The sequence below is a fragment of the Haliotis rubra genome, unplaced genomic scaffold, assembly GCF_003918875.1.
Source record: "Haliotis rubra isolate DU_JTF1 unplaced genomic scaffold, ASM391887v1 Scf38, whole genome shotgun sequence".
NCBI lineage: Eukaryota > Metazoa > Mollusca > Gastropoda > Lepetellida > Haliotidae > Haliotis > Haliotis rubra.
Window position 1 is genome coordinate 2,507,348 of NW_025767057.1, and position 27,643 is coordinate 2,534,990.

General features: G+C 37.0%; 1 protein-coding gene across 1 annotated transcript in view; it reads left to right on the forward strand.

The window, feature by feature from the left end:
• The first annotated feature begins 1,410 nt into the window (after positions 1-1,410).
• The window catches only part of LOC124286297 (pumilio homolog 1-like), a 58,681-nt gene continuing 32,448 nt past the window's right edge, over positions 1,411-27,643 (forward strand). Inside the window, 12 exon segments of the mRNA XM_046722653.1 lie at positions 1,411-1,501; positions 1,741-1,995; positions 2,170-2,232; positions 17,341-17,467; positions 18,149-18,267; positions 20,008-20,171; positions 20,997-21,258; positions 21,742-21,829; positions 24,068-24,148; positions 24,565-24,792; positions 25,340-25,480; positions 26,149-26,285. Coding sequence (XP_046578609.1) covers positions 1,771-1,995; positions 2,170-2,232; positions 17,341-17,467; positions 18,149-18,267; positions 20,008-20,171; positions 20,997-21,258; positions 21,742-21,829; positions 24,068-24,148; positions 24,565-24,792; positions 25,340-25,480; positions 26,149-26,285 — 1,635 coding nt within the window. The 5' untranslated portion in view covers positions 1,411-1,501; positions 1,741-1,770.

Consider the following 27,643-nt stretch of genomic DNA (forward strand, 5'->3'; position numbering starts at 1 on the left):
ATGACGTCCATGCGTAACAATGCTCAGACACAAACGGATACAAAACGTTTATGGAAATGGAGAACTGGCACTATGTCACGGCACTTCAACCACTTACTTCCCATCGTACCCGGAATACAAGAGTACATTACAAATATCACTGTCAATAACAATTATTCTCAGTCAAAAGACTTTTCGCAAGCACTAGTATGTGAAAATAGTAAAATACATGCAAATCATTAAAATACACTATATATTTTATTTTAACTGATAGCCAAGACCTCATTATACTATTATTGTAGTTTTCTATAACAATAGAAACCAAAAATACAAATACTATTAAAGACACATTTCACAACAGTTGAAGTACAATGAGCGCCTCTGTGTATTTTGATAGAAAGCTAATATTGTCACATTAGTACTTAACATGTGCAGTGATCAATCTGCAGCAATCTTCATGCTTACGATCTTGTACAATAATACATTCCTCGTATATAGTGAAGTAAAGAGCAAATTGTTTACATGTATATACCCCGCTAGTCCACCTGTTGCGTCATTCAGTTATGACGTCATCCAAATGATGACGTCATAAACAATATGTCACAGTGACTTTTGTGGTTATGGATTATATAGCAGGTGCGTGTTTGAGACAAGACAGCGGGCATGGAGATGCATATAAAAACGTTCTATGAAAATGTAGAACCTACAACACAAACTTTAGTAAGTATACCAAAATTTATGATGTCTTATCTTATATAATATTTGTATCTATATAAACGTATTCTCAGTAAGTCATTAGAACATTGAAAGCGCACACAGGCACACTTATTATAGTTCACCACCCCTATATGTTTATTTTCATAAACTATAATCATGTGATTATTTTAAGACATGAGTAATGACAATTAACATTCAAAGAATATACAGTGCATCATCCCGTTCCTATAGTGATGATAGTGGGAGAAATTTGCTATTTCTCGTACTATCATCAATATTTAAAACAAAACGTCGACTCCATATTAAGCATTTCAGTTCGTACACGCTTTAACAATCAATGGCTAATTTGTTTTAATTGCAACATATGTAAATATATATGGAACCTCATATGACAAGAGAATGACCTAAAGTATTCGGCATTAGTCATTAGTTTCCTCCTTCCTGTTTCGCAAGGCCAGCTGAACCACGAGTGCGTTTGCGGAAGTGGATTCGAATAATTTATGCGAATATAGATTTTTGAGAAACAAGAACGGGCTTTTACTCCAGTTATTTCGGCACTATTTGTCGATGAAATAATTACACAGTATGTGGTTTTATTCTAACACCTTCGCAGAGAAAAATCTGGTGCGCACAATTGGTGGAACAATGTGTCTAATTTGTATTACAAATTAGTAATTCAGAAACTCCCGCGGAATGACGTCATGCATATCCCACATGGTACCCAACATGCATTTCGCAGACAAAATGTCGTTCGCCATATTGTAAGACATTCCTATTGGGTCAACCTTTATCCGATGCAATCAAGGTTAGCATCATTTTATATTTTATCTGCATGTTTATTTGTCATTTACGTAGAAACCGAGGGTATGTGACCCGATGCTATTTTTCTCTAAACGGCAAAATCTACACTGTAATGGCTGTCGTAATCACCTTCCTGACTGTCTCCCGCCATGTTATTATTTGTTGATAATTCATAATTGAAAGGAGCGGCAAACCGAGTCATTCTCGTGTATTCAACTTCCGTTATATTTGCATTTTGCACAGGTTGACGCAAAGTGCTAGAATGAACAGTCAATGCCTGTTTCAAGTATGAACGAAGTTTCTTGGAACGACAGCCAAGGGATGTTGACAAATTCACGAGAAATGGCGGGGATAAGACAAAACCAAGGACCAGGTAGTCGATCGCAGGACGATGCCATGGTTGGCTACTTTTTCCAGAGACCTCAATCGGATACGGAACTTATGGGTGGATACAATAATAAGCGATGGGCAGTTGGGGACGACAGTGTCATAGAACAGGTAATATTAAACTCTAGAAACATTTGTTTTCATTCCTTGCGCGGCTTCCTGCATGCCTTGGATTTGTTTTTGTGTTATTCTCCCAGTTATTGATATTGTCAGTGCTAACTGTTTATATATTATTGCGCAATGCATATACGCGCGTCAATTTATAACGTTTTTTGACTATTGCAGTCGAGAGGCATGCAGGTTCAAGATTTAGAAAGAGACTTCCATGGATTGACACTCTCTCGCGAGGTAAGTGGCAGCCATTTTGGATCCTGGGTTTTCACACAAAGCAAACAAAGGCTTTGCAAGCTCCAACAACTATGAACAAAAGGAGGAAAAAATATGCAACCTTGTATCATTAAATACGAGTTCGTACGTATTGTCAAGACTGTTTTACGTGTCTGGAGCGTGAAAGTGATGTTGCATGGCTTGATTGCTCCCCTAAGTGTTTACAAACTTTCTAGGTCAAGTAAAGTTCGTGCCATGGCATAGTGCAGTGAACGGACATTTTAAGCTCTAATATTAACTTTTTTCACGAGAACTGAAGTTATTTTGCCAAGAGGTTATACACAAATCAGTACAGAGTACATAATGCCAACTGTCAAAGGAGGGGGAGAAAATAATCTTGAAGAAAAGTTCTTAAAAAGTGTTGTGACACCTGGTTGATGTTGCACTAGTCTGGGTCTGGAGAAGCCAGCTTGGCTGACTGTACACAAATATTGGCGCTGGGAATCCTGTGTTTGTTACTTGTAAATATCCAGTACACCCTTCCAAGAAACTCATTGTTCTAAAGTTCATGGATGTAAAGTTTTGTTTGGACAGATTGTTTCCAAGTTTCCAAAGCCATATTGCCAAATGCCTTTTGAAGTCTGACATTTCTCATCAAAAGATAAATCGTGCTGATAATTGTTCTAGCTGTCGCATCATTTACAACTTGCAGGAAGCACTTTTGATGACCGAAAAATTTAAATAGCATTTGCAAATGTTTTAGTTTATAGATTAATACTTATTATGGATCAATGTTCATGTGTGGTTTGCTCTTAAGAAATTGATATTTGAAATATATAAAAGATGTAATGCATATGACATAACTGATGTAAAAAAAGAATATTTCTTTTACTGCAATAACTGATCAGAACGAAAATAGTAATTTCTGCTACTCTGTGCGTGTTAATTTTGGATATACGTTGTGAGAGATACTATGTTTTTACTTTGTTATAAGTTACGTTGATTTACAGCCCAATCAATGATAAGTCCAGTACAGTGGACAATGACTCTGAATTGCAATCAGTTTTCAACAAATTCCAGTGTTGATGTGAGTGTCCAATTAATTAATGGTTGCCTTCAGTCAGTTGCAAACGGTTCTGCAGTCATTACTTGTGGTTATGTGGATGAAGTGAAAGCACTTTTGAAAAGTCACTGAATACAGCTAGAATACACACAGCATCATATGAGCAGGGGTGGAAATAACTTTAAAATTGCTAGTGTACTCCGGTACAGTGGCACATGTAAAATCACTTGCCCCGATACTTTTTCCACTATACCGGCCGTTTTCTTGTTGAATTTTTTAAATAAACAACCAGAGCTCCAGATAAGATTTAGCTCATGTGGGTACTGTACCCACTGTATTTTTTTGGAGTGGGTGTTATGAATGTTGAGTGGGTATCTCCTTTTCCGTTACCCACTGCTTTCAAATATGTGCGTATTTCAGTCATTTTACTCACTTAAGTATTATGTGACTGAGTAAGTTAACTAAGCAGGTATGTTCTGCCTTATGTCATACCTAATCAAAACCTACTTAAATGTAATGGAAATGCTTTCATAAACAATCACTCATCCTATACTGACAGTACAACACTTGTTCTATACTAGCAGTACAACTTGATAGCAATCAATGTCTTTTTCATTACGCAAGCGATTTTTATAAACTTTTTGCGTATCTAACATTTTAAATGCGTAATTGTTTCGCAACAATTATTTTTCAGTGCGTAGTTGGAATTTTTATGTGCGTATTTTAACTGGATACGCAGCTTATCTGGGCCTCTGAACAACATAATTAACATTGGAAAGTCAACTGAACGCCAGTACAGTATGATACACAAATTTGCTTGCCCGACAGAAAAAAACACTGGACTCGGATGTCGGGCAATGGGTTATTTCCACCCCTGATGAGTAATGCATTTTAATGTTGCCTTTTCTTACATTAACCTATCGGCCAAATTCCTTTTATTTCAGTGGCAATAGTATGTTGAATGTGCATACCAGGGATGGGGGCACATAATTTTTGTAACAATAGGTTTTGACAATGTTGATAATACAAAGCTAGTGATAAATGGTCTTTCCACAAATGAACATGACAAATGTGTAAAATAGTGGTACACATGGCTTAACATACAGTATGATCCGCATATGACGTTTGGTGAATTAGATATTAACCTAAAAAAAGATTTCAATGCAAAAAGATGAAAGCAAACTTCCTAATATACAACTTGCGCGCTCTAATGAGTTCTGATATTCACTGACTTTGAGGATTTATCAAATGTTTGAATGGTTTTGAAAGAGAAATTAGAATTGAACATGTTCATGATTTTGACAACTTTGAGGAAGAACTCTTAATATAACTACAGTATGTGATTCAGTCGAATTTTGAGGATCTGAAAAGGTTACACTTTCATCAACCTTTTTTCTGGTGGCTAGAAAATGACATCAGAAATGGTTTCTGATTCACTGATCTGAAAATAATATCTGAATGAAACTATTATTTTGACAAGAGAAATGTATTCTAGCATTGTCATTTTAATTGCTGGTTTGCTCTCTAAATGTAAAATGTTTATAATCAGAACTAATGTGATATGGCAGGACTTTGGTCTATTGCCAGATATTTTTTTAGGTGTGGAACAGTTTGACCTGTCACCGATGTAGTTTCGCATGATTTCGCTGTTTCCACTGCGAAAACAGTTTGTTGACGTGTAATTGTCCATATAACAAATATGACTTTTAGCAAAATAAATATATGTATGCATATCCGTTTTTGGCAACTATACTTCATTTCGAGTGAGTAGACGCAAAATTGATGTGATTGCTGTGAATAATGTAGACTGAAGTTGTGAGAATCGTAGAGGCACACGATTTTCGTGCAATTTGTACAAACATTATTGAATGGCATTTTCAGCAAAATTGATAAATTAGATTGCAAACGTAAGTCCTGATATGCAAAGAACATGTTTTATTATAAGACAAGACTGTAACAACAGAATTAAATTGTCATCAAGTACGGATGAGGTGATGCACTATTTCCAATGACTGATCACAACGAGATGAACAAAGGTTGGTGGTTCGGCTTATGTACGGGACATACCATTTTGATACTAGTTTTATGGGTCAAATTAGCACCTCCGCTTATCTATGTTCATATACGGTACCATATTTGAAAGACAAATTGCAGACAGGATGATAAGAGTTCTTGTCTTCTGAACATTTCTTGTGAAACCCAAACCAGCCATGATTAAGCCAGTCTTAACAAGTTCAAATTGACAGCATCAGGAATTTGTTTGAGGAGGGAAAAGTGTAATGTAATAAAACATGAATAAAATATATGTTTGTCTATCAGTGTCCTAGAAAGTGAACCTCTCTGAAACTCTGGAAGTATTTGCACAGCTATTGTAGATTGATATGTTATTGTTATCACTTCCAACAGGCATCCGTCTGGAAATGACCCATTGATAAGTCTCTATTTTACTTTCATGATCAGGTCTATTATAAGTTATCATATCGCCTCCGGCTCGGGGAATACAACCTTACTCGGGACTGATAAAACCCCGTATTTCCCGAGACACGATGTGATAACGCATTTATCTAGCCGAATGTCTCTAGCTGAGAGAAACATTATTTTATTTTGTTGTTTCCTTGGGGGAAAATGTTTTTCAGTTGCCTGTTGTGTTTCACGAACCATCGGTTCACATGCCCACAAGTCATCGTCATTATTCTTAAGAAGGATCAGGGGTGGAAATAACTTTAAAATTGCTAGTGTACTCCGGTACAGTGGCACATGTAAAATCACTTGCCCTGATACTTTTTCCACTATACTAACCGTTTTCTTGTTGATTTTTGTAAATAAACAACATAATTAACATTGGAATATCAACTGGACACGGGTACAGTGTGATATACAAATTTGCTTGCTCGACAGCAAAAAACACTGGACTCGGGCGTCGGGCAATGGGTTATTTCCACCCCTGAGGATCAACTTAACTTTCACCCATTCGAGTTTTACAGTTTCATAAAGAATTTGGGGAGGTGTGGCATACAACACTTGACTCAAATCTCCGAACTGCGAATAACTATATAAGATATGAATTTGTGACATATATGGTTATACACAATTCAGAATTTTGCATGTCATCGGGCGAGGTCGCTATTTATATACCTGGGGAATTCCAAATTTCGGTAACATCACCATGTCAAAAAGGATGATGTTACATTTCAGGATCATGAGAATTAAGGAAGTAAGTTAGAATGTTACTACCCAGAACACAAAATCAGGGTTTTACACAGACACATATTCAAAGATAACTATTCATTGTATGATGGTGATTTGCGAAAGTGTATTGAGTATATGTATATTCTCAGTGTATTCTACATATATTGCATTGTGGACATAAGGGTGGTTTAAAAAAGGGGGTGGGGGGTGTTTACACAGACAGTGACTCACAATATTTTTGGGGGGCAATCATTTTCAATATTTGGGAGTCATGAAAATTTAATCTTTCCTTGTGTAAATCCAAAAGTAAAAGTTTTGCAAAGATTTGATTGTTTTGTGTTGTTATGGCATTTATATGATTAGTTAATAAATAGTAATATTTCCACTGTTAATTTTAATCACAACAAACTCTAGTATCCTGAACAAATCTTGTGATTTATTCATTGTAACATACAATTATTAACATGAACTGAAAAAAACAACCTAATGAAGACATAGCATGACAAAAACGTAAGATTATTTACTGACAACGTTAGTGAACTTTGTGACAAGTTATCACTTGCAAAGGTAGTCCCAACAGATCACTTCATTGGCATGATATTTGTGTTAATCATTCTCAGTATGTAACTGTATCTCACACCACCAAATGCAACTACAGCATAGTTCAATTCAAACGACTAGGATTACTGTCTCCTCTGAGTTCTCTGGAACAATCTGACAGCTCTGAAAAAAGTCAAACTATCATTGTTTATCAATCAATTTTATTGAACTGAATTCTGAGGAGGGTCACCCATATTAAGACTTGCGTCAAGCTTGACTCATATTATAATATTTTGAGTCTTTTACTAAATTGTTGCGTCAAATATGCAGGAATCACATTATGTAAAACCTAGCAAAATGCTTTGCGTGCAGAACACGCAGGTAGAAGACATAGTGCATGGAATGTAGATTTATTTGTGTGAAACATGCATGTTTTTGCGTTGTCGCGAACACTGTATGTTACATTATGTTAATATGTTAGATATTTTCCCTCATCTCCTTGAAATGATGCTTACCAGCTATGGTGTCACCAAATTCTTATCCTTATGTTAACCATGGCTCTGCAGCCACAATCAAAAAGTCCATTTTGGGTTCCAATTTCATATGCAGAAATAACGAATATGCAGTGTTCACAAATGATGTTTCAAGATAACTGGACATTGGGTCATGTAAGTTTCAAATGTCTGTCTGACCAACTGAAAAATCACGGGACCCCGCAGAAGAAGAAAAATAGACACACATTTCAGACTCAGGGATTTACAGGACGTGAATTCCTGTGTCCTATACATGTACTCATAAAAATGGACAATGGATGCAACAAAATTTATTAGTGTGTCCACAGAGACTCGGAAAAGGTCCAATTACTTTTGTAAAAATTCCAATCAAGTGACAATAAGTTATCCAGGGGTTCAATTTTTTTTTTATAAAGTCATTTGTCCTGACTAATTTTCCACTTGCCCTGATTTCATGAAATAATCATGAAGAGGTAATTATGAAAGGATAAATCAACATGGTATCTGATGTTAATGTTTACTGGACTATTTATTGAAAAATGATAAATAGCAAAGAAAGATTACTCTACTTTATTATAATTTCGAAATTTAATAGCCACATTTTGAGCAGATATGAAATTAAATCCAAGTTTATTTGCAGTTTGAAACCATAAGTGGAAATATCTAGTAGCCCACGGACAAGTAAGATACCATTATTTGATTGCCCGAAATGAAAACTGACTTGTGCCCGGTGTCCGGCGATGGGATTTTTTAACCCCTGGTTATCACTGAGGTCGCTACTAGCTGGGTTATGGTATTATTTGCAATTTAATTCCTGTAACAATGTGATGGTCATGATACACAATACAATAACAGTATTAATAATAATATTTAAGTGTCTGGGACCCCCATTTTGTTGTCCAGGACCCCACGGTCCCTCAAATATAGCAGTCCATGTAAATCCCTGTTTCAGACTTAACAGTCCTTGTAATTGGCATTGAAATTATTAACAAGCGCAAAATTTATAAGCAGCAAACAAGCGTGACATGTCACATATAACACCTTCAATCAAAGTCATTTTGAAGTATACGGTTGGACACTGGGGCAGGCGGGTTGTAGACTTCCATCGAACTGGCAGCAAACCTGCCGGATTTGTCCAAGGGTCCAACGCTATTCGTGAACACTGAATATGTGAGTTTGGGGAGGCCAGACAATATGTTCTTTTCCTTATTTTAATTTTCCATCTAAATATAGCCTTAAGCATTCATATAACCCAGTCTTAATATTGTCACTACATGTTAAAATGCAAAGTTGACTGAATAAACTGGTAGTTGCCAAGTCTATTTTATTAGGGAACATTGTGAATTATGGTATTTGACCATATATCTCTCTCTCTGGTATCTAACAAGGAAAGCTATCGTTTCAGAAACATGGTATTACCCGGGACATCATTTAGGTTCCTCTTTATTTACAGTGTATACAGTGGTCCTGTAGATTCATCCGCATATGCGGTGAATCAAACAATATTAAACTGTTCATGAATAAATATTAGTATTTGTTACTATATATATGGAAAGCAAATCCTATTCACCTCATAGTTTTGCAGCCCTAATATTCAGTAAGGCAATGACGAAAAAGAAATACAGAATAACTTGAAATCAAGCCAAATATATAGTTAGTATTGACAGTCAGGTTACCTATCCTACATAACTGATGATGGATTGGTTTGGCCAATCGGGTTTAACACTACTGATTATAAAATCCCACCCGACTCTCATCACCATCTTTCATTGTTTATGGACAACTTGATACAGCTGTAATATTTCTGGCTGCATACATTCACTCTGTTCAAAATAGATATTGGCAGTCATGTGGGTCACACAATAGAAAAACTTAATTGAAATTCACAAATGGTTTTGACATCATCAGCTATGCTTTGCAAGACTAGTCACTGTGCCCACATTGTTCTACTGTTAAAAATATAGCTATCAACAACAACAAAAAAGCCCATTGATTAAGATGTTGATTTGCAGCTCATGCAAATATAATTGCCTCTCCTGGTACATAACTTCAATCTCAAACTGAAAACAGTTAGCTTATTGATGATTTCTGTCCTGAACATTAAAAAGTTGGACTGTTGTCTTTTAGAGCGAGTGAGTTTAATTTTACACCACACTCAGCAATATTCCAGCTATATGGCGTTAGTCTGTAAATAATCGAGTCTGGACCAGACAATTGAGTGGTCAACAGCATGGACATCCATCTACGCAATACGATGACATGTCATCGATCCTGACCACCTGATCCCGATAGTTTTTCTTTTAGACCTTTATCAGCTTGCACAAGGACTGGTCATAATTTTTGATATTTATTTTAGTTTTGGCATTCAGAAGTTTAAATTATACTCTTGATTCTTGTTGTGGTAGGAGGATGGATAAGTTCACCGACATTGTACATAACAAGTAAACCTTCTGGGAAATATACAGATCAGTTTGAAAAGTACATCTTTATTCATCTCCAACATTTTCATATCTGAGGTGTGGTAGCCAATTGGTTAAAGCGGTTGCTCTTCACACCAAAGACCCAGGTTCGATTCCCCACATGGGTACAATGTGTGAAGCCCAGCAAAGACCCGGGTTCGATTCCCCACATGGGTACAATGTGTGAAGCCTATTTCTGGTGTCCCCCGCAGTGATATTGCTGGAATATTGCTAAAAGCGGCATGAAACTAAAGTCACTCACTCGCTCATTTCTGAGGTGGGTTGGATGGACCAAAACTTCAAGAATGGTTTATTCTGCTGTTAACAGTTTCAGTTACTGAAAGAATTCAAATTGTAGTTTCACAGCTTTTAGTAAACATTCATCTACCAATGGAAGAAACTGAAACCATTGTTAACCCATTTGACACCGCAGGCTGAATAATCGGCCACAACGTTATGAGTCCCAGACACTGGAGGCAGATTAATCAGCCAGGCAGTAGTCGGATCAAAATGAGACAAAATTTTAGGAACCTACCTGAATTATGATTCATATATTAAATCTATCACATTTCACAATGTCTGAAAACATTTCTTAAATTTCAATTGATCATATAATATTAAAATTATAAACTATTTTTCGCAATGTTATTGAAAACAACAATTCTCGAACACATGCTTCGGCAGCTGGTCCACAACCAACATTGTCAAAGAGCAAAGTCACAATGTTTCGAGGAAATCATTAAATAAATTGAATAAACTAATGAATAAAATCAACAATAGCATCCATAAAAGTTGTCAAACGTACATATAAAATTACTATTTCCATCTTTTTGTGCGATCATGTAATGTAAGTCAAGTCACTGACAGGTGACATCTCGGCTTTCGCCGCCTCAATCATCATGCTTGGACACGATGTTTAATGCTAAAATATATGCATGAAGCATTTTGGTCACAGGTCATAACCTAGCACGATACGTCCAATAAGTTCCATAATTTACGTATAGGTAGCGATTTCTTGCTATAATATGTTCAGAATAGCATTATTTTACCCAAAACTTTCTTCTAAATTGCAATAAAGTTTTATAGGCATTATATATTCCTTCATAAACATAGGCTTCATCTATGACCTTAGAGTCTCTGGGAACTCGGTGTCATGGCAGTAAATGCCTCTGGTTGACTGGTGTTGAAAGAGTTAATGTTAGTTTGCTAGCTGTGTTAGGAACAAACCAGTCTTCCTGGTGAAGATAGACTTGTACTCAACAATAGAAACCTTCTGGTGATGGGGGTAGCCTTGTGGTTAAAGCATTTGCTCATCATGCTGAAGCCCTGGGTTCAAATCCTGCATGGGTACAATGTGTAAGCGCTATTGCTGGAATATTGCTAAAAGGAACATAAAACCATACTTACTCCCTGTACATTAATAGTGATTCTTGCACAATTAGAAGCTTTAAGTAGGGCGTTACATTTCCTTAAGTGGCATTTAGAAGCTGGTATGATGAAGAGGAACAACATTATCAAGCACATGATGATCAGTGTTAGGATCTACGCCCAAACGTCGCATCCACTGCAATAAAGAAGTTGTCTATCCGTAAAAAGTGTTCCTCCTCAGGTTGTTACATGTTATATATTTGTCTTTACTATCACTCAGGATTATTATGAGTATTTATGTATATATATTTTTAACTGTCCACTGAGAATATCAGAGTAAAAATATATCCCACTTGGATGTTGAATAATTGGATTGTTATGTTAGAAGTTTGTGACCGGTAAAACAGGAATATGAATAATCTGATATGTTTTCCCTATTTACCGTCCCTTTATCATATGTGTAAATGTAGGGCAAGGATGACTCACATCACCTGTGCCAGACATGAGGGCACCCACCTAAGAACAAGCCTAATCTTGATCTTGCTGTTTAGGGGGGCTTCACACTTCACCCGATTTTTCTTGCGTTGTGTCCCAAAAACGCATTAAGTTATTTTATCATATGTCATTCACATTATGTCCGAATTGGGAATGTGTTGCGATGCAATGTGATGACGCATCACATTGGAAAACGCATGGGAATTCCTTTGACGTATATATTTACACGTGCTCAAGAGTGTTTCCACACTTTGTGGCTGCAATCAGCTACGTACTCTCTTCTCTATTTTGGCGTTTCCATTGACATCAGTGCATTTCATTTGATACACTTAGTGAATAAATATATAGTTGATAGTGCTATGTTTTCAGACATCATGAGTGTGAAGAAATCTCATAACCATGGTTGGAAAAAACCCCTGCTCTTTATGACAAGAGTAAGGATTATCGTGAGTTTAGTTTTACGCCGCACTCAGCAATATTCAAGCTATATGGTGGCAGTCTGTAAATAATTTAGTCTGGACCAGACAATCCAGTGATCAACAGCATGAACATCGATCTACACAATTGGGAACCGATGACATGTCAACCAAGTCAGCAAGCCTGACCACTCGATCCACTTAGTCGCCTCTTACGACAAGCATGGGTTACTGAAGGCACATTCTAACCCGGACCTTCACGGGTAGTAAGGGCAATCGAGATATTGACATCATAAATAATAACTGGACATCAATATCTCAAACTTTGGGTGTTACTGTACAAGAGGGTAAGATAAAAGATATACATGGACTGTTAACACAGCTGTTTTAATGCAATTTTATTACCAACGAATGCAAATCTTGACGTCATGGAAACTGTTCTTTAGAAAGGCGGAAATACCCAAAGAATTTCTCAGGATAGAGTTCCAGTTTCTTTATCAGTCTACAATAAGAACCCTCCTTGTGTCTTTGTTCATTGATTGGATGTACCCACCATCTCCCCTCTGAAACGTTGATCGATGCTCATGCTGTTGATCACTGAATTGTTTGGTCCAGACTCGATTATTTACAGACCGCCGCCATGTAGCTGGAATATTGCTGAGTGCGGCGTAAAACTAAACTCACCCTTCTCTCTGAAACATCACTATTGTGGTGCAAAAAGATCACACTTGTCAGAAGTTCTTCCTTTGTTTCTTCTTCTTCCTCCACCTCCACCATCAGTGCCATGACCACGGCTAACTTGCTTGGTTCCATTTTAAATCATGAATGAAAACGCAGTTCATAAGCTGTGGAAAAACGTGTATAGTGTGTACATAAAATCGCACGGATCAATGCATGCGTCAAAACATTCAGTCGTAGTGTTGAGCCGGCCTTAGACGTCATTGCTATTGAAGTAGATGTATGCATCCAATAGTTGCTCTTCGTCGGGCACTGGCTTTTAAGGTCAAATTTACATCAGTTCAGGTTCTAAAATATATGGAGAAATATATGTCTTTTTTTATCTGTAGCTGTTAGTTATTAGTGAATGAGAAAACACCTGTATTGTCTGTTCAACCCAATGTGATTCTTGATTAAAAATTATTATTTTTAAATAGAGGCTCACTGAACCTTTGCTTGTTGGAAAAGGTGACTTATGCTCAGTCTTCAAGGCATGGTTGATAGTGTGTGATCATGTGTGTGGATTTATGTCAGTCACTGGATTGTCTTGTCCATACCTGTACAGTCTGCCTTCATGTAGATTTCTGGTTAAGATGGGATTATCACTAATGTGGTTTAAAAGGCATGCCATCAGCATCTTTATAATCGTATTAATTGAAACAGTGAACATTAACAGTTGACATTCTGAAGCATTACTCTGCAAATGCAGTGTTTGCAGTGAAAACGTACCGATGAATGTCACTTTAAACCAAAAAGTAAACAAATAAAGCGAAATTAAGACTGCGAATCCTCATGATTTTACCTTGCCAAATGAACACTTAAATCTCAGAATTTTATTCGACTCAGGATAAAAGTGGTCTAACAAACGATCATAGTTTCACATGGCTATTATTGGTTTGTATTACAAGGGGTATGCACATCAAATAAAACACCGAAAACGACAAGGTTTGTTATAAGTTAACACTCTTCACGTACCGCATGTGCATTTGTTTCACTCTTCCAACCACTGCGCTTACCCCATTGTGATACAAACCAGTAATAGCGATTTGAACAACTTTTATCCTAATTTGAATAAAATTTTGAGATTTAAATGTTCAGTTGGCAATGTAAAATTATGAGGATTCGCAAGTTTAATTTCACTTTATTTGATTTACTTTTTGGTTTAAAGTGAAATTCATCGGTACGTTTTCACTGCAACCAGACTATAGTACAGACAAGCATGTTCAAATATAATGCATCAAAAATACATATTTAAAAATACATATGACCCTATGCAGGAACTTTGAATATGCGGTCTGTAGTAAGATGGATACATGAATGGTTATTAATCATTTTGATTTAGATTGTTATTCATAGTTATTGTTAAAAAAGCTAATGCTTGTGTGTATTCAATTGTTCATTCCAGACAGACTTTATAAATGTGGCTAATAAACCTTATAGAGAGGAAAAGGCTTTGATGCTTAGTCATGCAGTATTGCACAGAATGTAATGCTGATATTGCACATTGGTAATATATCTCTGAATTTGAAGAAAAATGAACATAAGAAATCACACTATTGAGCAAAATAATTATATTTCCCCCCTTCTCAGCCAAGGGCACTTAGTTTGAACCCCAAATAGATAGGTGAGTAGTTGAAATCCTCATGTTTCTATGTAACACCAACTTGTAAATGCTTGTCGAAGACATGTTTCAGGATGATCTTAAAATACTTGGGTATTGTAATGAAAAGTGAACGTGCAAGATATATTCATGTCTGGTCTAATAGTGAGTTTCAAAAGTTCAATGATTTTCCAAAATTAGTATGTCTGGTGTGGTCCTAGCCTTTGTATCCCTCCCATCACAAGTATCCCCAGCGATAAATTGATTTTTGACAAATGCATGCTCGGTGCAGCAGCCTTAAGTTAAAATGGTCCATTGTATGACTAAGACATGACACTGGTTACCATGGCAACCTGACTCAGCACTGGAGGGATAAATTACTAGCTAGGATTATGTCATGATAGTGGAAGGAGAGAGAGAGAGGCAATGTTTCTCTTTGATTTGGTGGGTACTCAGTATTCATGTTGTGTGCAGTAGTTTGTATTGTATAAAAATAAATGTTCATTTCAAGAAAGAATTAACTCTAAAGATAAATGCAGAAATAATAGATTATAATTGGAAAACCATTGTCTGTTCGGAAGTTTCCCACAAGCACAGCAGTTCATTTCCTTCAAAACCATTTAAGAGCATATCATCCAATCATTGTTTTGTATATATTTTTGTAAATGACCAGAAGAACATGTTGAATATTTATTAGGCATGATTCATTGTTGGCATATTAGCAATGTTGTCAATCCCTGACATGGAAAAGGGAATTTGTTTGTTTTAACCTGAAGTGACCCCGTCTTTCATGTGTGTGTTTGCTTGTTTTAATCAGTTTTATCTTTTTTGTAAAATTTACTGTTGATTCAAATGTGGACAATCAGATATAGAAACAAACAGCACAAAGCCTGTGTCCTTTGCTTTTGAATGAATATATAATGGTAGCCAATTTCAACATTCGACATTTACTTGAAATATTTATTAGCACTTGAAATATTTATTAGCAATACCTGTTCATGTGAAAAGTTACTATCTACTATATTTACTATTTTAGGAAACATTGAATTTCAAATGGAACAATACTCTTGACTAAAGTGCTTATTATTTTCCATTCATGCATTTTGCTATGTTAAACAAATCTTATGTATGTTATTTATGATCAGAATATGAGTGGGTCAGTTTTTCCTTTGACTAATTAGTTGAAATTGGTTGATTAAACATACTCATTTTCTTTATGAAAGATCATTATTGTAGTCAATACCTGTTCATGTGAAAACTATCTACTATATTTACTATTTTAGGAAACATTGAATTTCAATTTTTGGAACAATACTCTTGACTAAAGTGCTTATTATTTTTCCATTCATGCATTTTGCTATGTTAAACAAATGTTATGTATGTTATAATAATAATATCCAAATTCAGGTAAAGAGGTGACTTGCATACAACAACAAGACAAAAAACGTGTGCGTTGTAGATTGAAAGGATGTCCGATTTCAAGAAAAGAAGAACCTCCCTCATGAATTCAATTGGCAGATTGTTAAAGTTCTGATTAAGTAGCTACATGTCCCATATGAAGAAAAAAAAGAGATGCATGCAACCTACATGCATCCTCGAAATGGGTTATATTTCTTATTTCTTAATGTTTACTACAACCATAACCTGTAGTTTTGTGTTCCAACGTCTGGAAAAGTCGAACACATGTTTCAGTTCCATAATTTGTGGTTGCTGATTGGTTTAAGACAAAGAAATAAAAGCCAATGGCACACCCAAGAACATCATTGAAGTTGAAATGATTTTTCGCACTGAATATAGTAAGTGGTAAAACTTCACAAGGGTGTAGTTTACCAATTAACACTTTCAGGTATGTGTTTACAAATGCATTTAGGAAGAAATAGATTTAGGTTACAGGATTTGATCTGTAGAAAAAATTCAGAATGATCTGCACATTTTTATATTAAAAAAATGATGTAAATCTGGGTAGATTGGGGGGACTGTTTCTACTGATTTCTTGAGCTTTTAGCGATACAATTCATGTTACTGCAGTACAGCTTGATTTTAACACACAGTACAGGTATGACATACTAAGTAATGACAGTGAGAAGTTGACAAGAGTTATGGTTGTGTTAATGAAAACTTGATCATTTACGTCTGATCTGACCACTATTACACTCTGAATGTAATGTGAGAAGTTTGATGGTATGAATGTCTTGAGTCATGGAAATAGTTGGAATATTTTTTCTACGAAAGACTGCACTACATTATTTAAATTTAATCAATTAATGTTAGGATGATATGAACTTACTTTCACTGTCAAAGTATATGTTCATTTGCATAAATCTGTTCGATATGTATGCATAAATGAAACGTCTTTTTAAAGATGGCTTGAGCTTTAAAAAAAATAAGTTGTGAAAACTCAGATATATTCCACCTATCTTGTCCAATGGGATGCTGTTATTAAATAAGCCACTGCAAAAACTCAGCTTGGTGATAGGCATTGATACATATGGTTTTTACCATTGTATTCGTTGCAGCAAGAAAATAAAAGCATTTTAATTGTGTGAATAACAATTATTTAAATTGTTTGTAACAGGAAGGGAAATATTCTGCTCAAAGGGGTCAAAGGTATCCTTGAGATGATGAATGACTGATGAAGGCGTTTGTTGTCCTGAAGTGTTGCTTAAAGAAATAATGAAGTTGTATAAAAGTTCCCTTCCATTGGGTGTTGATTATTTAAAAAGTGTTCATAATATTTGGCCTGAATGTCTGATGTGAACTGTTTTTCCAGATCAATCCTTCAAAGAAGATATGGGAGGTTGGCGAGGAAGGGCACAAGGGAGGGGACGGAGGCAAGAGTGGCATCTTCACAGGACACCACCCCTGGACAACGCGCGACGACACATGGAGTGGGCCAGGTCTGTACATTTCACACATTGTTCCACGTTAAGTATATGCAGGGATTTACCTCGAGTCCTGTATTTGAGGGTCCAGGAGACCCCTACTCTTAATTTTCAGGGGTCCTAGACACTTAAATATTATTATTAATATGATGTTGTAATATTGTTGTAATTCAGTTACTGGTACTGTAATTGTAAATGATACCATAACCCAGCTCATAGCAAACACAGTGATAACTTTAAATGAATAAAATTAAACACAGATGTTTAATGATAGACAGATTTACCACATGAACAATTACACTGTAATGCTTTATGCTAAATAACACTGCCTAGTGTTAATGGTACTCAAAACCAAAAAAAATTCAGATAAAAAAGAAACAACAATTTCTTGGAATAGTAACTTCATTGCGCAAACTGTAACGGTACGAATCTATGAATATAATTGTTACTTGATTGAAATATTAACAAAAAGTATTTGGACTTTGTTCTGCATCCCTGTGGATGCGCTAATAAATTTTGTTGCGTCCATTATCAATTTTTATGTGTATAGGACGCAGGAATTCCGGTCCCATAAAGTCCTGTATGTGTAGACGGGAAACCCACAAGCACCTTTCATGTCTTGCATGGTTTGTCCTTGAAATGAACACCGCGATTAAGCCCTTGCCAGTTGTTCTCAAACATGTGTTCTGATTTCAGAAACCAGTGCTCTTGGTGTGAATATGGTTGAGTATGTGCTCGGTGGCTCTCCTACTGGGAAGGATATGGAAGGAAGAATGAGGATGAAAGGGACTTTTGTAAGTCGTTATCAGAATACAGTAAGTGTTGAAACTAAAACTACATTATGTACTGCAAAGCTATGAGCTGCTTTCTGCTGGTTTCGTTTTCTTGATTTTCAGTTCAAGTGCAGGCTTCTGAGAATGTATACTTTTCCTTTAGCTTGACTGTTTCAAAGATTCATTGAAAGATTTTCATACTGAGTGTCCAGTCAGCAAATCAAAGGCTCACCATTATTATATGTATTCAGCGGCGTCCGTGCGTATGTCCCGATTCTTGTGAACGCGATATCTCATGAACTGTTGTACTCAATGTCTTCAAATTTGGTGACAGCCTACATTGGGGGATTACCCAGACACCAGTCGATTTGGGTGACCTTGACCTTATCTTCAAGGTCACCACGACACTTTGAACACTTTCAAACTCTTGTTAAACGTGATATCTCATGGACTGTTGTACCCAATATCTTTACATTTGGTGACAGCCTACATTGGGGGATTACCCAGACACCAGTCGATTTCGGTGACCTTGACCTTATTTTCAAGGTCACCACGACACTGACCACTTTTCAAACTTATTTAAACGCGATATCTCATGGACTGTTGTACCCAATGTTTTCAATTATGTTGACAGCCTACATTGGGTGATTATGCAGACACCAGTCATTTCAGGCATCATTTATGTGACCAAAAAATAAAAAGTAGTAAATATGGATATTCCATTCTTTAGCGGCGGGGGGACATTGCCATATCAGTGGCAAACGCTTGTTTTTGTTTCGTCTGGACAATGTTGATATTGTGACATCAAGCAAGCTTATTTGTAGTGTAACAGCTTGTTACACTGTTTTTCAGGGGTGGAAAAACTTTAAAATTGCAAGTGTTCTCCGGTACAGTGGCACATGTAAAATCACTTGCCCTGATAATTTTTCCACTACACCGGCTGTTTTCTTGTTGATTTTTTAAATAAACAACATAATTAACGTTGGAAGGTAAACTTGACACCGGTACAGTGTGATATACAAATTTGCTTGCCCAGCAGAAAAAAACACTGGACTCAGGTGTCGGGCAATGGGTTATTTCCACCCCTGGTTTTATGTATATTTTGTTGAATTTATGCAATTATGTAACATAAATAGAATATCTGAATAATTGCTGATGGGGCATAAAACAATTATTCATTTCTGTAACAGACATTTTGTGCCAGGATCTGAATTATTTCTTTTTCAACATTTGCATCCACATAATTTCCAATTTGCTGCTTTGCACATTTAGCTTCATCGTGCATATTTAACCATAGTTCTGTTTTCATTATTATTTTAAACATTCTTGGACATAAGAAATAGTTTGAACTCCAGTAGGTTCATAAGGAAATCCAATTAAAACTTTTCAAAGTCAAAGGGCCGTTACCATTACCTTACTTTCTGTGGGTACCAAGATTAAAACATCGGAGATATAAAGGAATCCCATGGCTCCCTTATTTCAAAACTATATTAGTATAATAGAATTACTACGGTTATGGGGGCGGTGGGGTAGCCTAATGGTTAAAGCGTTGGCTCATCACGCCGAAGACCGGGTTGAATCCCACATGGGCACAATGTGTTTAAGCCATTTCTGGTGTAATTGATGTTGCTTGAATATTGCTAAAAGCGGCGTAAAACCAAACTCAGTCAGTCAGTCAGTCAGACTTAATGTTATGATTTAGTAGAAATGGTTCTAACCTAATGTAGCTTTAATAGATACAATAAATAAAAATATTAACTTAGTGATGTTTCACCTCTTCAGCCTGTAGCAGCCCAGGATCCAAGTATAGTGGAAGCATCTACTGAAAAGAAGAGCAAGACGCCATCACCATTTGAGGACGACGGCGGTGACCGCGGAGAAGAGAATAAAGACTTGCAGCAAAACGGAATCCTGCAGAATGGACTGGATGATGGTCAAGGGTTCAGGTGAAACAAGCAAACATTTTTCGAACTCCTGATGAAAAACAAGGATTAATCCAGGGTGGCATTATTATAAACATCTCCTTCGTGTGTTCAGTTGGAGTACCCTAGTGGTAAAGCATTTGCTCGTCACCCTGAAGTCCCAGGTTCAGTTCACCACGGTGATACACTGTTGGAAGCCAGTTTCTTTTGCTAAAAGCAGCATTTAAAGAACACAAGTATGGCTCTTCATGTTTATCACATTTCTGGTGTCCCCCGCTGTGATGTTGCTGGAATATTGCTAAAAGCGGCGTAAAACCAAACTCACTGACTCAGTCAGTCAGTCATGTTTATGAAATGTACCTGCCATAATGGTTAGAAGACAGTATGTAAGCTATAACATTAGAATAGTATTGAAGAGTGGTCAGTACTCTGTCAAGACAGGTATGATACTTCAACGTCTTTATTATATTATGATGCGTCGTTTCTGTATAGATTTTTATACCGCTCTCAAGCAATCTTATTTTTCATCAACTTCAAAAATGCCAATCAAACAGTTTTACAACCATTTGAAAATAATGTGTACACAAGAATGCTGGAGTGTTTGTAATTTATGTCGTGGAAATTTTACTGACATATTCTGTATCAATAACTCTGTGCTCTCAGAAAGAGCAAAGCATTTGCGAAATAGAACTATTGAATCAGTATTTAAATATCCTTTTTGCCATGAACTTGTAAGATTAATTTAAGAAAAACTAGAAAAGCTACTATAATTGATTCTATTGAATGCAAATTTCATGTTGAGTATCATTGGGGGAAAAACATTCGGAACATGTTTCCTTTCCTCCACAGAGGAGGGAGCAGACAAACCTCCCCAACTGGTGATGAAGGCAAGGTCCCTCCCACACAGCTTCAGCTGGACCCCAGTAAGATGCAGCTGAAGCCAGATGGGGACTTCCTGGACCAGCAGCCCTCACTTGTTGTGCATCAGCAAGGATTTCAGCTGGACACTCCCCAGTTTGAACCTGTTGGCATTGATCCTGGGCAGTTTGACTACAGCAGTCAACTCATGCCCTCCATGGATAGTCCAAATTTCAACATGGATTACAACCAGGTGGGTAAACGTCTTGTGCGTGTTCTTTCATCTGACCGTTTCCTCTGGTGTCCCCCACCGTGATATTGCTGGAATATTACTAAAAGCTGCGTAAAACCATACTCACTCACTCTGACAGTTTCCTGTGTTATGCATATTATCATGGGCTTGAATTGCGCAAAATAATCCTATCTGTGGATTGCCCAGAAATGTTTTATCATTGCTTATTTTATTTTTTGAACTTGTAAGAATAATTTTTTTTGAACTTGAAAGAATAATTTTTTGAACTTGTAAGAATAATTTTTTGAACTTGTAAGAATAACACCATCACCATCACTTGTAAGAATAACACCATCTCATACATGTGACACTTTCAATAAGGAAATGAAAGATTCTTTCCTTATGGAGGAAAATATAAAATCGTACACAGATAAGCATGTTTTTGTTTGACAAATGAGTTAAATTTTGGAAAGGATATCAGTGGATGTCTTTGGTTATATTCAGCTTCTGCAGCGTCAGCAACAGCAGCAGCAGCCCATAGCTGTACTGACTCAACAGCAGTACGCATTAGCAACACAACAACAGCAACTGGGTAGGTACTTGATTGTCGTGAATCTTTTGTTGTCCAAACTTTGTGTGTGTGCATGAAAGCAGACTGGGAGTCAATTTGATTGGTTCAGGTTACTGTCACCTGGGGCACAGCAAAAGGAGAGAGGCCTTGGCATACCTAATGTAGGTCTTTACGAAATGCTCAGAAGCTAATTTTTGACATATGACAGTGTCAGTGTTCTAAATTAAGCATGACACTCAAGGGGTCCCTACTTTGATCCCTTCCTTCAAATTCCACAGCATCTAACATTGAGTTCACCTTACATATAAAGCCTTAACTGTCAACTTAATTTTGAAATTTCCTCTGGCCTATCACAGTCAACATAACTTTTTCTGCAGATGGAAATATGTAATGTCCTCTTCTCTCATATGATGATACTTGAAAGGTCCGAAACCAGCTGCATGCATATGGGTCACTCATGCTTGTAAGACAAAACATACTATGAGGTCAAATTGCAAGAAGTTATTGGCAGCCTGCATTGTTTGGCATCCCACATGGATTTTCTCTCTTGACTGTATACCTGTTAGGTGGCATATTGCAGGCAAATAACGCATAAAGACTTCATCAGGTGTACCCATGAAATGTCAAACTTAATCTTGGTTTGGTACCAATAACAAAGCCAATGCTGAGAACATTAACTGCTGTCCAGTGATAAATACATGCATTGGTATATTTCATTCAAAGAGTATTTAAAGATTTATATATTATAAAATGTTTTGCTGGTTTAAAGATTGACCAGAGTTTTTTCATGTTGTGTGTCTATGGCCATTTGTATCTGTTATGAGGATATTCATGTGTTGCAGATAGAGTAATTCATGAATGTTGAATTGACTGGAAGTACTCATATTTTAGTTTCTTGTTGCCGTTTTCCTGTAATTTCTTGATGTTCATGTTGTGACTATTAACATCTTGAAGTTTTAAGTTTGAATGATATTTTGTATCTGTTCCATCATCCTTTGTATGTAACTATGTTGCATTGGCACTAACTTCAATCCGAGATATGTTGAAATGCCACCTCTCTAGCTTGGTATGTACCGTCACGTGATCCAGATTTCTCATTGAGCCACATTGAACTTCAGTCTCTTACGGGCGAAACCCTGATAGTTGTTTATTAGTATAATCAGGTACTTGGGCAATTATGTCTTTTAAAATTGAAGTAGATGAAATTCCATCATTTAAATTGAAATTATGAACTGAAGAATTGTATGAATTTCCTCGAATACCAAGCTGGAAAAGGTACACATTGTGCTTGTTCACTCATGAGTACTTAATTTTGGTAAAAATACAAGCAATTTCTAACTGTTTATAATTGGCCCTAATAAAAAAAATGTGGTGGTTCCGATTACATCTTTAAAATTAAGTGAAGGTCGCAGGTTCGATCTCCGACCGCGTCACACCAAACGACGTTAAAATATGGTACTTGTTGGTCCCTGCCTGGCTCTCGGTATTAATGGGTACAACAAGGACTGGTCGGCACGGAGTCAGTATAATGTGTCTGAGTGGGGTATTGATGCTTCACTGCGGCATGGTATCTCAGTGGGCTAGCACTATAAAACCAGCTTCAGTCTGGGCTAGTACAAGCAGCCGCACATACACATACACACGCATGCACGTCGTCATATGAGCGAAATATTCTCAAGCACAACGTTAAACCCAAGTTCACCTCTTCTTTAAAATTTAGGGTATGTAGGTAGGATTTTTGGAAATAAAAAATTGAACGTTTTTTTTTAGAAGTAAAGTACAAACTAATCACACATTTATCAATGTATAATTGTTTATTCAATCACGATTTCGGCCATCATGTCGACTTCCTCTATCAGAATGACCGATGTCCGTCGGTGCTGGGAAAAAAACAATGGTATCTAAAAGCTCTTTCATTTGTACCGCTTAAAATATTAGGGTCGGCACCAGAATTCAAGGGTCGGTCGGGTAATCAAAACCACAACATTTTTATCTTTTTAGGCCTTGTATAGTCATATTTCATAAATATTTGGTGTGAAATAATTAAAATTGCACATTTTGGCATCAACGTTTTGTCTAAGGTGATGTAAGAATTGATGGGTGAAAAAGCATGGTAACCGATTCTTTGAGTGTTTGGAAGTTGTGGCCAATCAAATGCATGGAGTACACGAATTGTGTGCTGTACATACAGCCAGGGCATGGTAGGACAAACACATTGGTTGTGCATGGCTTATAGTGTGTGCTTCGCTCTTCGTGTAGGCTTGGCCCCTACTGCAATTGCTCCACCCCCCTACGTTCTGAGCGCGCAGGATCCGTATACTGTGGGGATCCCAATTGCAGGTTAGCATCTACGTACTTCTCTTTTTGAGGCTTCCTAGGGTGGCACAGGAGTTACTCTGCTTCAATTATGTTTAATTCACTTTTGGATGAACTCCGGTCCCTTTCTTACAACCTTCACAATTCTGAGCACATCCTTCGGAGCCTTACTGGGTAGTAAGAGCAAGCAGACACTGGTGTTATCTTATTTTGTTTTTCATTATCTGTGTATTTTGTTAACTTTCCAATTTTCTCATTAAGTTTTATTTGGTCTGAATTTTTGTGACATTATTTAGCATTTTGCTTGATATATAAAAATCTCTGCTGAATTTGTCTTTCTGAATTTGTTATTTCTCTATTTTGGTCCTGCTTGTAAAGGTTTGCATGCAGTGTATGGCCTGTGCGTAGGTCTGTGCCTCACTCCTACATTGCTGTTGTAGGCCCCACAGTAATTCACCCTCAGTATTATGGGGTACAAACGCCATGGGGTATATACCCTGCCAACCTCATACAGCAGCCCCAAGGGCAGCAGACCCCTCAGGGCATGCAGCAACAACAGACACAGATGATGCCACGACAGAGTAATGGGAGGCCGCTCACGCCGTCCCAGCAGAATGATGGCATGGGAACACCTCAGACACTACAAGCACAACCACTCCAGGCTCCAAGTAACTATATAATTTTGTCATGGAAGGGATTTGGGTATTAGTCTGGGAGTTCAGATGTTAATAACCATCTCAGGGTCAGCAGCAATTGGTGGTAAAAATCCTCAATTCAAATATAAAGTTTCAGTATGTTTTTTTATTGCCCGGTGAAAACCCTCTGAAAATTGGACAAATAAAGAGAAAATTGGTTTGAAACTTATTTTCACATTTAGAAAGCACCATTTAGGGTAAGATATATTTTCCCATATTGCCATGGGAACTAAAGTCTTTGATGATGACATTAATGGAATACACACTAATGTACAACATCTTTCTGATTTCATTTTTCTTACCAGACACAAGTTTAGCAGACTTGATATATGTATTAAATGCCATTTACCTGGTATATGAAATGGAGACCCCATTCCTCAAAGGGGTTCATAGTGTGTCCAACAGTGTTTGTACCACCCACCTCCCAGACACTAGAACAGGTGCTATATTTGAGATTGAAACTGATAATGTTCCTGTACTGCATCAATATTCAGTGAAGTAGCAGATATGGCTGTTGCAGATGCTGGCTACCAGATACTTGCACCTGCTTATTATGATCAAAATGGACAGTTAGTGATGGGTAACCCTCGTGGCATTGGCACGCCAGTTCGCCTCGTTTCTCCAGCTCCGGTTCTTGTCAGTGCTAATGCCAATCAACAAGGTAAGTCCAGGTTTCTGTTGTGCTTAGTTAATATCTCGGTGATATGAACAGAGCAGAAAGATTACAAGTCACCCATTGATTATATTTTGATGCATGAGGCATAACTGTCATACTAGCCTGAGAACTGATTTACAACGGTCACTCCCTGTAATATACTGGATTTATGTTATTGGATAGTTAAGAGCTTTTAAAATTTAAGAGTATCAAAATATTAGGTACTACAGTGTATGAAATAAAGCCTGTCCGACTGCCTGAAACGGTCTAGATTTCTGACGGACGGTCTAAATTTTCAGCTTGCCAGCCCGATGGTCTGGTAAAAATTTTAGATGTTCCATACATCTGAGTAAATTCACCATATTTGGTCTGGCTAAATCCATTTTGGGCTGGTAACATTTTGAAGTTACCAGCCCTGATGTTTGGCTTATTTCATACACTGGGTACTATCATAATTTTTTGGACTCATTGGTTATGGGTCGATTGAAAAATGGAGGATGATGTTTGTTGTAGTGACACTTAAGCACACAATCTTATATAAATATCCCTGATCCCTACCCTTGTGTAGTGTATGAAGCCCTAGTTTGTCTGGCCCCACATGGAGAATTCACAGGCTTGAATAGGAAGGATGGATCCATGGATGCATGTCATGAACATTTGTCTTGTTCTGCCAGGCGGGAACAGTTCCATGGGCAACAACACGCTGCGTCTTTTAACAACACAGCCTCAGCAAGTTCAGACCCCGCCAGTCGTCTTGTCTAGTAGCAACAGCAACTCCCAGCAACAGAGTAGCTCTTTAGGTACGTGTCCGCACACCTGTCTGCATTGGAAACATTGAGCTATTGATACTTGCAGGGGACCTTTACATTGACTCAAGATTTTGACGATTCAGCTTTAATATAGCACTCTAACATTCACAAAAGATCATTTTGTACTTGGTTTCATCATTGAAATTTGATTAACATCTTTTTATGATTCATTTTGCTTCAACTTTCTACAGCCAAAATAGAATTTTATCTTAATTTCTTTACATTCATTGTTCCATGGTCCCTTATAAGTATTAACATCTGTGTCATCTACTAAACTATTAGGAACAATGTGCTAGGTTGTAGCATTACTGACATGGTATATGACTTACCTGCTTGATGACTGAATGCATGTAAGTATGTAATGACCCGGAGGGAATGGAACATCTGTAGAAGTAGCAGCTTGTAGAGCCGCCTTCTTAGACGTAGGGACAGTCTCAAATGATAGAGTTGCTCTAATTTGGAAGGTGGTCTGATGCTTATCATGCAGAACTGGTTTCCACAGGAGATACTGCTGCAGTAAAGCTGCATATGTATGATATTGCATCACTCTTTTGAAGACCTTTGTGATGTGACAATCAAATGACATGATTAATCTTTATGCCACTGGAACCAGTTAACAGTACTCTTATACTAGAGACAATCATTAATGAGAAATTGAATGAATGATTTTGGATGGTAATTACATACCTGCCCTTCTTTCAGATAAAAAAAACATAGAGTTGCTTCCTGATATATCTTTAATGCAGTTCAAATCATTGCTTACAATGTTGTGTACATTTAGTACGGTTGTATTTGAGTTTCCAATTACTGCACTATTGAAAAGTTTTACTAAACCAGTTTTGACATAACTGTTTTTTTCTGCACTTGTTTTGAGGCAACGTATCACTCTCTGCACTTTGATGAACACTAAAATGATCATATAAACTCTTCATATCTGATGATAATATATCACTGTTGTAATGAGGGTTAGATTCTGGAACAGTGGTGCATCCAGGTCGTAGATGGGAGTGAGATAGTCATACAGATATTTTTGGGCTGAAAGTCCTAAGCATGAAATTTAGCAATTTATTTAGTGCACAGTTATATTTAAATAAATAGTTCATGTTACTACCCAGGTCTCCTAACTGGTCTATCTGTAACTACTCGTGCAATCACTTTTGGCATTCATGTTTAACATGTATTGATTCAGCCCATTCAAAGATTGTGCAAAAGTTTTTCAGTTTACAAGTCTGCTTGATTCAGGTTCAATCCCATACCTTCATGGTTACCTTAAACGCTTTAGTCCTGTAGAAAAAGTAATCAAATTAGGTAGAATGCTTCCGCTAGCTCGTCCTGGATGCATCCTTGTTGCACTGCGTGC